The sequence below is a fragment of the Eulemur rufifrons genome, chromosome 16, assembly GCF_041146395.1.
Source record: "Eulemur rufifrons isolate Redbay chromosome 16, OSU_ERuf_1, whole genome shotgun sequence".
In the NCBI taxonomy this organism is placed as follows: Eukaryota; Metazoa; Chordata; class Mammalia; order Primates; family Lemuridae; genus Eulemur; species Eulemur rufifrons.
In genome coordinates this window covers 19,412,462-19,425,274 of record NC_090998.1, presented here as the reverse complement: position 1 = coordinate 19,425,274, position 12,813 = coordinate 19,412,462, and the positions used below count along the sequence as shown (strand labels likewise).

Genomic DNA, 12,813 nt, shown 5'->3' with positions numbered 1-12,813 from the left:
TTTCCCAGGCCTTCTCTGGCATCCTTTTGTATTCTATCTACCCTGATTAAAAAACATGACTCCAGCTCCTTCCTAGGTGTTTATATATAAAGAATGCCATCCCCTTAAACGGTGATCTGATCTTAGTTGAGTGACATCCACACTCACACACAGCTCCTATACATTCATTGGGCGAGTAGACTGGAAAATGCCTCAGTCTTCCAGGTTCGAGGCTGGTGGTTGAGCGCCTCCAAGTGGTGCATAGCAGTAAATACCAACCACGTGGCCCTCACCCAGCCAGTGAGTGCCCTCCATCTGCAAAGGGACCTTTACTGAAGTTAAATGGAGGAGGTGCATCTGAAATGGCTGCCTCTCAAAGACACTCCAGAGTGAACTTCCTTCTGTTTGTTCACATGTACTCAGTCATTGGCTACAGCCATTCTATGAGCTACTCAAACCACAAAAATCTCTTTACATATGCACGTAAGTGCACACAAATACCCTTTCAATCTGGACCTGTTCTCTCTCTCTCACACACGCACGCACACACTCACACAATCATACACAGTGTTGGCAGGATGTATCAGAATTCAAATAATGCTCTGGAACTTCCATCCCTCTGAACTAAGAGCAAAAGCTGCTTAGTTGGTAACCTACATTTGCTGCACTGTTTCCCTGCTAAGCCGCACCATTTCCTTTGTGATTCGGTTTCCTTTATGATTTATTATATCACAGTGACCACTATATATTTTAATACGAATGTTACTAAATCGTGGAGCCAGGTACCCTGGCTTTCAGTGTGTATGTGCGTGCATGTGTGTGAATATGTTTTACACGTATCTATGTGGGAGCTTATATACACACACACATATGTATTTCCTCCTTAAAAAAATCCTTAGAAGCTGGTGTTGCAATGTGAAAGCTTCTTTGAGCAAGAGTTTTTAAACAATGTACCTCACTGTAAAAATGAACACATAAAATACGAAGAATCCCAGAATGCAATAGCCATCTGCCCATCTTCTTGTATTTCTACAGTGTTGTGTCTTAAGTGTTGTGCTGGCTTGAAAAGAGTCTGTGACAAGTCAATCTGTTTCGAAACACAGCTCATTCTATCCATTGTCACTGGTTTGGCTTTGGGGTTGCGATCTCCTCTGCTCTCGGTTTCCCTTTCTCTTCTTCTTCTTCCTTGATGGCCTGGATCTGCTCTGAAGAGTGCTGCTGAGGGGTCTGGTCCGGAGACTGATTTTCTACACCTGCTAACCGCTGCTCCTCTTCAATGACTTTCTTCCACATCTTGTGATTCTGCAGGAGGTGCTGAGTTATTTGGCAGTAGATTTTCCTCCTTTTGAAAGTTTTCTTTCCTTTAAAAACAAAACAAAACAAAATAAAACAAAACAAAATTAGACTACTTAGTTGTGTGCTGAACACATGAAAGTCATTTCTTTTCAGATTAATAGAAGTTAAATACCAAATGGTGATATCTACCTATCTATCTATCTCACTTGATTTCTATATCATAATGCAGTTTTGGAGAATGAGGAAATAAGAGGAAGATGGCAATAACCATTAAAATATCACTGAGAAACAATTGTGAGAAGCATTTAATATTTGGTAACGTCCAACACAAAATTCTGCTTGTACCTTGGCATTATGTCTACTATATTCAGGCTCTCAGTACTTTTCACCTAGACCACTGGAATAATTTCTTGTTATGTCTTCCTTTGTCAACCAATTCAGTTCACAAAAGTCTATAAGACTGATTAAAGACAGTGTTGGGTGTTACTTTTCTGCTTCATAAGGACAAAAAACTTAATTTCAAACTCCATTCAAAGTTGACCCACAAACTGGCACAAGCTCATGTTTGCAATCTTCCCTTTCTGCAGCCTGGCCTCTATCTATACTTAACTATTCTGTTTTCTGGTATATGCTAAATTCTTCTACTTTCATGCTGGTACTGCCTCTCCTTCTGAAATGCTCTTCCCAATCACTGAAAGTTCATATCCATTCATTATTTTAAGACTTTTGAATTCTTCTTCTGAAAAATAATCTCTCTCTCCTAAATTCCCATGTTACTCAATATATACCCCCCAGAATAGATACAGTTTCTATTTTTCTTTTCCCTTCTTCTCATTATCTCTTCTTCTGGTAACTGTGTATCCAAAACTATTTGGGGGGATTGCTCCCCTCCTTCCTTCAATTATGTGGTTCTAGAAAAGGCTGTCAAACTCTACTTCCTCACTCATCTCCTGACAACACAAGCTGTGTCACAGTGATTGGCCAACATGAAGGTGTGTGACCCAAGACAGGGCAATCAAAGTCCTTCCCTGGGATATTTCCTAGTGGCACAGAATGAATGTGGGATCAACTTGGGACAAGAATTTAGAAGTTAAGCTAAGATCCTCCCATTAGACTGTAAACGTCCCTAGCACAGAAGCTTCTTTTTATTTGTGTATACATCTGCAAAGCCCCAGACTTTAGTAAGTATTCAGTAAGAGTTTACTAAATGAATCATTTTCTCTCTAGTTTTTGCTCCACAGTTCCAGGTATATGATGCAGTGTTGACACGTGGTAAAAATGGAAATGATATGAAAAAGTGGTCCACAGAAATTTCGGATCTAATTGAGACTACATTAAAGAGATAACAGTCCAAGTTACCAGCGAGGTCAGAAAGGACTACTTAATGAACTGGTTATGACTTACAATGTATACTCTGGGAGAAAGAAAAAAAGGAAGGAGAAGATAAAAAATATTAACAATAAAAAACTAAAGGGAAAAACAAGCACCACACGTACTCACCATCAAATTGGTACTAACTGATCAATACTTATGTGCACATATGGAAGTAACATTCATTGGGTGTTGGGCAGGTAGGAGCGGGGAAGAGGGGATGGGTATATTCAGACCTAATGAGTGTGGTACGCACCATCTGGGGGATGGGTACGCTTGTAGCTCTGACTTGGGCAGGGCCAAGGCAATATATGTAACCTAAATGTTTATACCTCTGTAATATTTTGAAATAAAACAAAAACAAAAATGTTCTTCTAAGTGAAAGTGGAAAGGTGCTAAAAAAACAACAACATGTTCTTCTAAGTGAAAAAGGAAAGCTAAAAAAAAAAAAAGAAAAATCAATATGCCTTTTGCTGTGTACAATGAAAACTTTGCTATCCAGTTGGGGGAAAAAAAAAAAAAACACCCAAAACAAAGCCAATTGCTATGGGATATGCCAAAAGAACTATATCTCTCAGAGGCCGTCTACCAACATTTTTGTGAAAGTGCTAGTGATTCTTTCAACAGTTTTATTATAATACCCCACATAAATTTCTTGCACTTTACAGGACAATAAAATCAATTTTTAAAACATAGTGTAGAAAAAAGATATTAAACTAAAATAGACTGAATTACTTTTGATCCATACAGACACATAACAAAAATTATTAAATTGAATGAACGTCAGGGGAAATGAACACAGGCAGAGTCACAAGGAAAAATTTAAAAATATATATTTATTACTGTATTCATCAGTTATTCATGAGAAGGACCCACACTTATATTGACCCATTGACAATGACTTTTCTGGATGCTGTGGAAACAAAGATCAATCAGGCTCAGAGCCTGCCTTAAAAGAGATTATGCTCTATATAAGAGAGAGAAGCAGAAGATAAAAACTGAAATCATGTGCTATGTTTTATGACAGACACAGACTTGTGACCAGGATGGCCTTGCCCTTCCTCTCAGTTTGACTAAACTTCAGACTTTCAGACTACGGGACTCTGACCTTCCTCTTCTTAGAATATTTACTTCAGAAAACTTGTAATTGCAAATTCTTTCTCTGCCCCTTTGCAATAGAGATAAATCTTCTCCCAGCCTTTAGCCAATTTTACAACCCTGGAATGTGTTTCTCAGGGACCTGGGACCATCTCTTTGAAATGCAATCATTGAGAAAGATAGAGCCAATACACTGCAGTTGACTGTAAATACAATGTTATACACCAGATGTCTAGAACTGATGCACTTACAAATTTAAGAGGTTAGATCTCATGTTAAGTGTGCTTACCACAATAAGATAAAATTTTTAAAAATAAGGAGGAAGAGAAAGAGAGACAGACAGATAGATAGGGAGGGAGAGAAGAAGGGAAGGAAGAGTGAGGCTCAATCTCCCAGTCTCTGTGGGAGGGTAGGAGCCTAACTCCCATAAGCACCAATTAACAGCTGGCCTCATCACATGAACCAACTCCCTCCTTAGGTCCTCCAGTACTTTTTCACTAGCTCACCACGGCACTTAAAACTGTCCTCCCTTTTGTTTCAACAGAGTGGAGTTCACTTTTTCTCCCCTACTGCAATAGTCTTGAATAAAGCCTTCTTTGCCATTTTTGAGAAGTGTCTATACAATTTCTCTTTCATACATCAAACCATGGCAACACAAAAGACTCAACCTGTGGGAGATGAGGTAGGACTTTTTTCAAAGGACACAGTACCTGAGCTGCATGAAGTCATGAAGTCATGAGAATTAAATAACATGTGTGAAGAAGGGCTACGAACATTCCAAGAGTGGGGGGGCAGGGACACAGGCAAAGGGACAGAGAGGCAGGGGCATGACCCCATATACCAATTCCTTCATTTGAAAGCTTCCTAACAAGGGCAACATATATACACACACATAATACATACACACACACATACACACACACATACACACACACAAATTTAAATAAATTTGAATTCTTTCTATCAAAGTCAACAAAAATATATTCATACATCAGATTTTTATAAGCAAATTAAAAAGTACTCTTCTACCAAAGCCATCTACTTGTCTATTTCTACTTTGCTATTATTGTAGTTAAGTACAAATCAACTTCTGCTAGGAAATTGTTAAATGTTAATATACTTTTGAACCTAATCCTTTGAATCAAGAGAGTTCCAGAGGACCCTTGGCTGAAGGGCAGATTTAAATCACAGTTACAAGCAAACGCTCTACTGCTCAAGGTGATTATTCCATCTTAAAGTTATACACATTCATGGCAGTACAGTTAGGGAAGAAGCTAACAAAGCTCAATTTTTCTCTTTTTCCTTTCAGGGCAGCTCCCATGAGAGCAGCTGTTCTCTTATTAATGCTGTTAAAACGTTAGCAATAAACCTCTCTGGAATTATACTGAATAAGATGACGTAGAAGAAAGTTTGTACCAAATAAATTTGCGTAGATTAGAGTCTGCAGGTGGTCTAAAACATGCCTGTATGGGGAGCCAAATTGTTCAGCACTGGAACCTTTTGAAAAAAGAACAAAGAGCCTTTCATTGCTCCAATTCTAAATGCAACTTCGTACTTCATTAGAAACCTCTTAGCTCGCTGTAGGAATCTTTCAGATTTAATTTTAAGGTACTGTAAAACCCTTTTTTTCCTAGGATACCATATTGAAACATTTTATTCTGTGTTTCCTGGGAGACATCCAAGTTTTTCAAATTGCAGAAGTTATCTGTGCATATTTAATTTTCTCTGAAACCTAAGTATTAGGCTAAATCAAAGTAACCATCTCTGCCAATAAGAATTCTGAAATTAAAATATTAATACTAAGAGTCCAAAGCCATGGAGTTAAAAATTAGGAAACCTGGGTTTTCTTTCTGTTTCTACAACCTTGGCATATTACTTACATTTCTGAGCCTTAGTTTACTCTTTCGTAAAGTGAGACAGCTAAACTGGATGAGCATAGATTCGCCTTCCATTCCTAAAATTCTATTGCTCTATGTGGCCAATATTTAGTAAGTATTAATATTGCACAAGATTTATTATTTATTTGGCTATAAAGAAATACTTCAAAGATAATATTTCCAAAGCTACAGTATCAAATCATTGTGGATGGGATATTTTAAATTTTGATATAAGGTGATCAGTTAACTTTTGGAAGCTGTTAGTAAACAGAATTCATAGAATTCTCGTTCCTGCTTTAATGAACTTGATAAAAATGGGAAGGTCAGGAGAACAAAACATCAGCATCTGAATGTTAGTATGACAACCCACCTCTCCAGAACAGAAGGAAATAGAATATATGGTTGTAGCATTTGCAGCTAACACCCAGGTTGACAAGTTGAGCCTGTTAAATCTCCCCGGCCTGGGTCCTTCAATTCCTGATGCTTGGGTTGTGTGTGTGTTTTCAGTGTGTACTGAGTTCACACAGCAATCAGTCAGGGCTCACAGGAACAAAGCTTTTCCAGAGGCTAAGCTGACAAGACCTTCATTCAGTGGAAAAAACTGTCTTATCCTTAGTAAGACAGCAAACTACCTGGCTCTTTGAAATGAAAACAAAGTAAATAAGAAAACTGATACATGTTTATTAAATGAACAAATGAATAAATAACTCATGAGTCCCAAGTCTTGGCTTCTAGCTCTGAATCCCAAGAGCTGCACAAAATTTCTAATGCAAGTCTTTTTATAAGCATCAGAGATACAAAATATAATTACTCTGATAGAATTGAAGGAAAACAACTTTTGATTATTCCCCCATTCTGTACAAAAGTTTAATAGACAGGACAGCACTTAAACAAAAATCTGACCTAAAGCCAAATTTGCAAAACTCTGTCTCACAAGTTTATAGCTGATAATGATCTCTTTATCTATGCTTATGTGTATTTACAATAGGATACTCATATGAGGGCCAAATAGATCAACGTGAAGTTAGAGAATCTCCTTAACTGGATGGGCTGAAATTAACCACATCATGTACTTTCCTGCTTGTGATGAAAATAGGAACAAAACAATCAGAATGACTTTCATAGGTAATATTTCTGAGAAGGGCATTGAAAATATTAAGATTGCACTTTCTTTGTCTGTGAAGCTAGACATAAACCATGTACTATCTTTTTAGGAACACAGGAACAAATGGTATTTGTGCAATGTCACTGTAAGGGTCACAGGTTTTACTATTTATGCTATTAGTCACTATTTCATACATGGCAGGAGAAATAGGAGAGCATATTTAAAGGCATGAAGAAAAACCATGTTTTTATAGCCAATTAAGTCAAACCAGTTACACTGGCCACATAACACCCTCCAAGCTAGTTATCAGATGGGATCGCTTCTCGTTGTCACTGTTGCCACACTGGGCCAAAGTCAGTCATTTCTCACTTAGGTAATTTCAACAGTCTCCTAAATGATCTACTTCTACTCTTGCTCCCATCCCAACCCCAAGAGTATTTTCAATATAGCAGCAGAAGCAATCCAGTTAAAGCATTCAGTCAAGTCCATTAACTCTTCTGCTCAAAAATAACTGATTTCCCATCTTACTCAGAGTAAAAGCCCAAATCCTTGCTGTGACCTACAAAGCTCTCCTTTCAAACTCTACATCACCTGGCTCCCCACTACCTCTTTCTTGCTGCTCTTCTCCCTCCTTTCCCTCTGCTTCAGCCACACCAGCTCTCCTGATGCTCCCTGAACACCCCAGCCAATACACACCTCAGGACCTTTGCACGTGTTGCTTTCTCCTTTCCTTGGAATCCTCTTTCCATATTCCCATGGAGAGCACTCCCTCACTTCTTTCAGGTCTTTTTTCTTTTTTAACCTCTATTTAGATCTTCTCTGTCCCTCATTATCTTACCTAAAATTTTAATTTTTTCGGCAATATTTCATATCTCCCTTTTTTTAACTCTCATATTTATCAGTACCTAACGTACTATAGATATACTGACTTGTCTTGCTTAATGTCTGCTGACCCCACTAGAATGTAAGTCTATAAGGACAAGGATTTATCTATTTTTGGTCTGTTTTTGTTCATAGCTCTATCTTTACCTGGAAGAATGCCTGGCACTGAGATTCAATAAATATTTGTTGAATGAACAAATGCATACTACCTCTTACCTCTGTATATGGCCTTCCCCTAACCAAGCCAATGAAAGCCCGCGATTGGTCTATATGGTAACAGAAATTCTTTTTATTTCTACATTACTAAGATACTCTGAAGAATAAGCTTCAACTCTAATTGTTTTTTGTACCTCATGACAGAGAACATATCTTTGTATGATACATTAGGTATTATTATAGATGCCACAGTCTGTCATTTCTATTATTATGCCATTGGGGAAGGGAGCTATCCATAATCAAACCCAGAAGATATTTGGACTTAGAAAATTGTATTTCACAAGAAGCATAAAATTCATCTAAACGTAAGAAAACAACCCCAGGAAAAACCCACTAGAACTAGATTTCATAACTCACTTGGGGATTCATTATTTTCACAGGTTTCTTCTTCATCTGGTGCTGCTGCTGCTTCCTCCTCCTCTTCTGGGTCATCGGTGTCTCCTGACTCGTCACTATCTTCCACCCATTTCCCCGGCATTAGTCCTGCGGAGTCGTAGGAGTTGCACAGCGGACCCACGATGTGAGAGATGAAGGATTCCTGAAGATTGGCCAACTGCGGGGCAGAACGATCCATGAAGGGGCTTATGGGTAACCCAAGGCTGGCCTCCTCATCACCCTAGAAATAGGGATTTAGCATGAATAGTTGGCCAGAAGGTCAATGAAAAGCAAAGTTTAGAATACAAGGAAAGTCGACATTCACCTGGCATCTGAACTGTGTAAATACACAAGAACCCAGACATTCATATGCAAACTCCCTCTTTACTTGAGTGCTACTAGATTCTACCCTAATCATTAGAATTCCTATACAAATGCTGTGTTACTGTTTAGCACCTTTGTGATCTTGAGGTTTTGTCTTTTTATCAAGGGGAAATACAAGGAGTGGTTTAATGTCTCAGCAGATGATATTTCTTATCACATTACTCAGTGTCCCTTATTCAAGAATACAAATGCACCTTAAAACACAATGCTGGGAATAATAATCAAAAAATACATTATCTATTGTGTTTTTCTTTTGTACCTTGGCTGTCAGAAAGCTCAAAATAAATTATCGCATAATTCAAGTGGCTACCTTATCCCAGATTTTGTTTGAATTATATCATTTATGATTATATGGTTTCTGATATTCTTATTCATTTACATGCTTAATAATATTATATAAGAACTTTATTTTAGACTGTTTCAAATCCTTTTGAGAAAAAAAAAATAACAGATTATAAACCAGAAGTTACCTAGCAAAATAACTGAAAATATGGCAAAATTATCGATAATAGTTATGCCCAAGAAGTGGAATTATTATACATAAATTTTCCTTGTCACTTATATTTTTCTGCATTTCAATATTTCAGGACTGATTATAAATTAATCTCATTCCTAAGATAGGCATACGTTATTTTTTAAAATGCATAAACCTTTCCGTCTGTATATGAATCATGCCCATAGTAACCATAAAAGTTCATTCTAATCTCTACTTCAATATGTCCAATGATAATTTATTACTATTAGTAAGGTGGCTCATCCTATTTTTGCATACCTTTAGCTATATAAATTTCTTTCTGACATTGATCTGAACTTTATCTCCCAATAACTTCCATAGGCTGGTTATAGTCATACCCTTTTTAGGGCAGTAGAGAGGGATTTAACATTTTTTATGAATGAGATCCTGTGTTAAGTACGTTATATAATTTATCTCCTTTAATCTCCGCAGCAATGTTTCGATTAACCTATTTCTAAATTTCTATGTCAATCCTTTAAGTATCTGGAGACAGTTATATCACCTCTATTTTCCCTCAGAGTAAATATCTTCACTTTTTTCCTTTCCTTTTATGTCAATGATTCCTGTCCTTTACCCGTGTTCCATCTCCTCCACTTTCTTAAGAGAGTAGTTCACAATACTAAACAGAAAGCTTCAAGTACAGTCTGAGCAGAGCAGGGTAACAGGGGGAGGACCACCCCATGCTTATGTTAATTGTGGTAGGTTTTTTGGTAGTCTGTTAACTCTCACATTATCGTGTCAAATAAAATGCCTATTACTTTTTAGCTTTTTCATATAAGTTTTTATTAATTCTATTAGAAATATAAATGAACTTAATCTGATATACATTCCTCCATATAAATTTAAACTAGCTTCCATTATAATAAATCAGTCCCTAGAACAGCATTTCAAGGGTCTTCCTAATGTCCAACTTCCAATATCTAAATATTTTCTTCCCCCAAAATAACCTGCAAATAATTTTATCTTAGAGTTTTATGATTATAGTTAAGTATAGTTTTTACATATTCATTTTTTATCTCCTGATCAAAACTGGTCAGTTCAATTTCTTATGAAAGTATGAATATGAAATAGAGTGATCATTATTTACAGCTTTTGTTAGCTCTAGTGAATTCACAAGCAGCCTCAAGGTGGAGATTAAGATAGATTAAACAGTTGTTTGTTACCTGTTCATAAAACTCATTGACAATACCCTCAGTCCACTGCAGGTGGAGTTCTTTACATTTAGCTGGCCCATTGATATCAGCCAACTTTATACACATCTGACAAACCAGGAGTCGGTCATTTTCATTGGTCCAATCTATCCCAACATCATCATTCACCTGTTTGAGGGGCAAAGTTAACATGTTTTGCCTCAGTGAAAACAAAAGTTGAACAGGACGAAGCAATAGAATATTTATTATCTTCCTTCTATTTTAGAGAGCAGAATACCAAATAATCAGGAACTTCTCAGCTATTTAAAAACAGTTATTGGCCTGCATAAATTAATAGTAAAATAGTCATCAAAAAGGTAAAATAATGAGTAATGTATAAAATAATGATTAGCTATGGAACTGACAATAAATGTTATTTAAAATTTGCAGATATTATCAATTGCTATTAAAATAACATAGCTACAAGTGATATGAAATTTCCTTGAATTAACATTTGGGTATTTATGTTAGGGGTATGAAATTTTGCTTTAAGCTTTTGACATTTATTAATACTACTGCCAGATAATTTACAAGAGTATACCATAGAGATGAGAGCAAATTAAATCAAACAAAAAGCCACAATGATAGCTGGAATTTATTATTTCTCTGTAGCACAAAGTATAATATACACAGACAACACCTCAACTTCTTAGGTATCTAGATCAGGACCAATACATGTATACCTGCTTCTGGTTAAACATTTTATTGCATTGCATTTTCACATCTGACATATAAGAGGTGACGGCAATAAGATTTTTTCAACACTTTGGTCCCATGATATCTTTCAATGTGGCCATAAAATGTAGACTGGTACAAATCTAGTTACCTTGGCATTCAATTTGGCTACGAAGTCAAAGTGTTTCTTCAGGTCAGTGGCCAAAATTGCTTCAATGACAAGGAAACGGAAATGCTTAAATTCCACATGGTCAAGGTTAACTAAGAAGTTATACTCCGGCCGGGACATGAAAAGATTCCATGCAGCAGCTGCGTGATGATTCTCCAAAACTGAACGATCATTATATAGCACCGCCTAGGCGAATAAGAGAGTTAAGAGTTCAATTTTTTTAAGATAAAAAAAAATCATAAAAATAAATGAGAATATGTAATGCTTTGGAAATTGCTCTTTCAGAAAACAAAGAAATGTAACTTATGACTGCTGGTTATTAAGAATCCCTGATTGCTGTACATTGACTCTTGATTATTTTTCTTGATTAAACTTCTTTTTTTTAAGATAAGTTCTCTTTCTTGAAACTTTAGTCCAAACACAAGTGAAAGACACTAGTCCATCTTAGCAGATACATTTTCTTTAGATTTCTTTGTAGGGCACAGAAATTTAAACACACACACACACACACACACACATATACATACCTCTATCTATATTCCTAAGGGGTAACTTGGTTACTTTCTGTATCTGGCACAAGAATTACCTCTTGTTAGTTAAACACATATAACTATTAAAGTGAAATGGAAACCCTGAGAAGGCCACAATTCAAAATGTTCTCCCTCCACAATCAGCCATAGGAAATATAACCCATTATTTAGTGATTGAAGATATAAAGTAAGCATCTACTTGTTTGGAATTCTCTGAAAATGCTGAGGGAAGCATTATTAGGTAATGTTTTTTTAAAAAGGGGAAGCTGCCTCCAAAATGCTTGAAGACGAGTGTGCAGGACAGCCTTTGGAGGAAAAAAAGGCAGGAGGACAAGAAGGAAAGACTAAGCACATGAATATTAACATTGAAGTAGGTAAAAATGCAGACATGGAGAAAAATCTGCATGGTAAATTTTGCTGGCAAGAGGATTTTTGACTGTCTTCAGGAAAAAAAAACCTCTGGTATATGGAGGACATGTGCAAAGAGGATGAAATAAGTAGTCAGAAAAAAAAATCAGGATATTTTTATCATATATCGATTCAAGGAAAATTATAAAAAGTCCATAAGAGACATTGTGGAAATGAATGGCAGTGGGGAAGAAAAGTAGCAAACAAGAAAACAAAAGAATATAGATGGGACCAAATTGGCCTCTAGATCCTATAGAAAGAACAATAGAGGATCTCAGGATGTTTAGTAACTTGGGCTCAGCTGACTGTATTTAACTGTATAGATGGAAATACCTAGATATTTAATGATTAATTTTCGACTTATATTGAAGTATATACCAAGATGAACTTTAAATTTATTTGTTGTTTTTAGAATCTATGTTGGAATCTCTGCTCAGGTTAAAAACAAAAGCTTCCCTTGAATGAATGAAAGAAACTGATGCTAAATTCCTACTAACCAACGCATATGCCATAAGAATCATAACTATTATAATGAATATATTTCAAAGGAATGTGGTTTTTATACAAAGAAGCCTTACATTCTTAAAAGTCCAAGAAAGATTTGGTTCTCTAATCTTTTCAGAAAGGGATTTTTGTACAGGTTCCTTTTTCTTTGTTGAGGAAGTTCCATAATATGAATTAAAGTAGCTTTTCTTCCTAACAAGAAAATTGAGAAGGGATCCCCATGGGTAATACAATTGCATG

The 12,813-nt window shown here is 36.4% G+C and overlaps 1 protein-coding gene across 2 annotated transcripts in view; it reads right to left on the bottom strand.

Moving 5' to 3' along the window:
- Positions 1 to 1,098: 1,098 nt before the first annotated feature.
- The window catches only part of PDE3A (phosphodiesterase 3A), a 279,098-nt gene continuing 267,383 nt past the window's right edge, over positions 1,099 to 12,813 (bottom strand). For both annotated transcript variants that reach the window (XM_069490925.1, XM_069490927.1), the window contains 4 exons: positions 11,114 to 11,317; positions 10,261 to 10,416; positions 8,182 to 8,440; positions 1,099 to 1,340 (listed from right to left, as the gene is read on the bottom strand). In XM_069490925.1, the coding sequence (XP_069347026.1) occupies positions 1,099 to 1,340; positions 8,182 to 8,440; positions 10,261 to 10,416; positions 11,114 to 11,317 (861 nt within the window). The remainder of the gene's footprint in view (positions 1,341 to 8,181; positions 8,441 to 10,260; positions 10,417 to 11,113; positions 11,318 to 12,813) is intronic.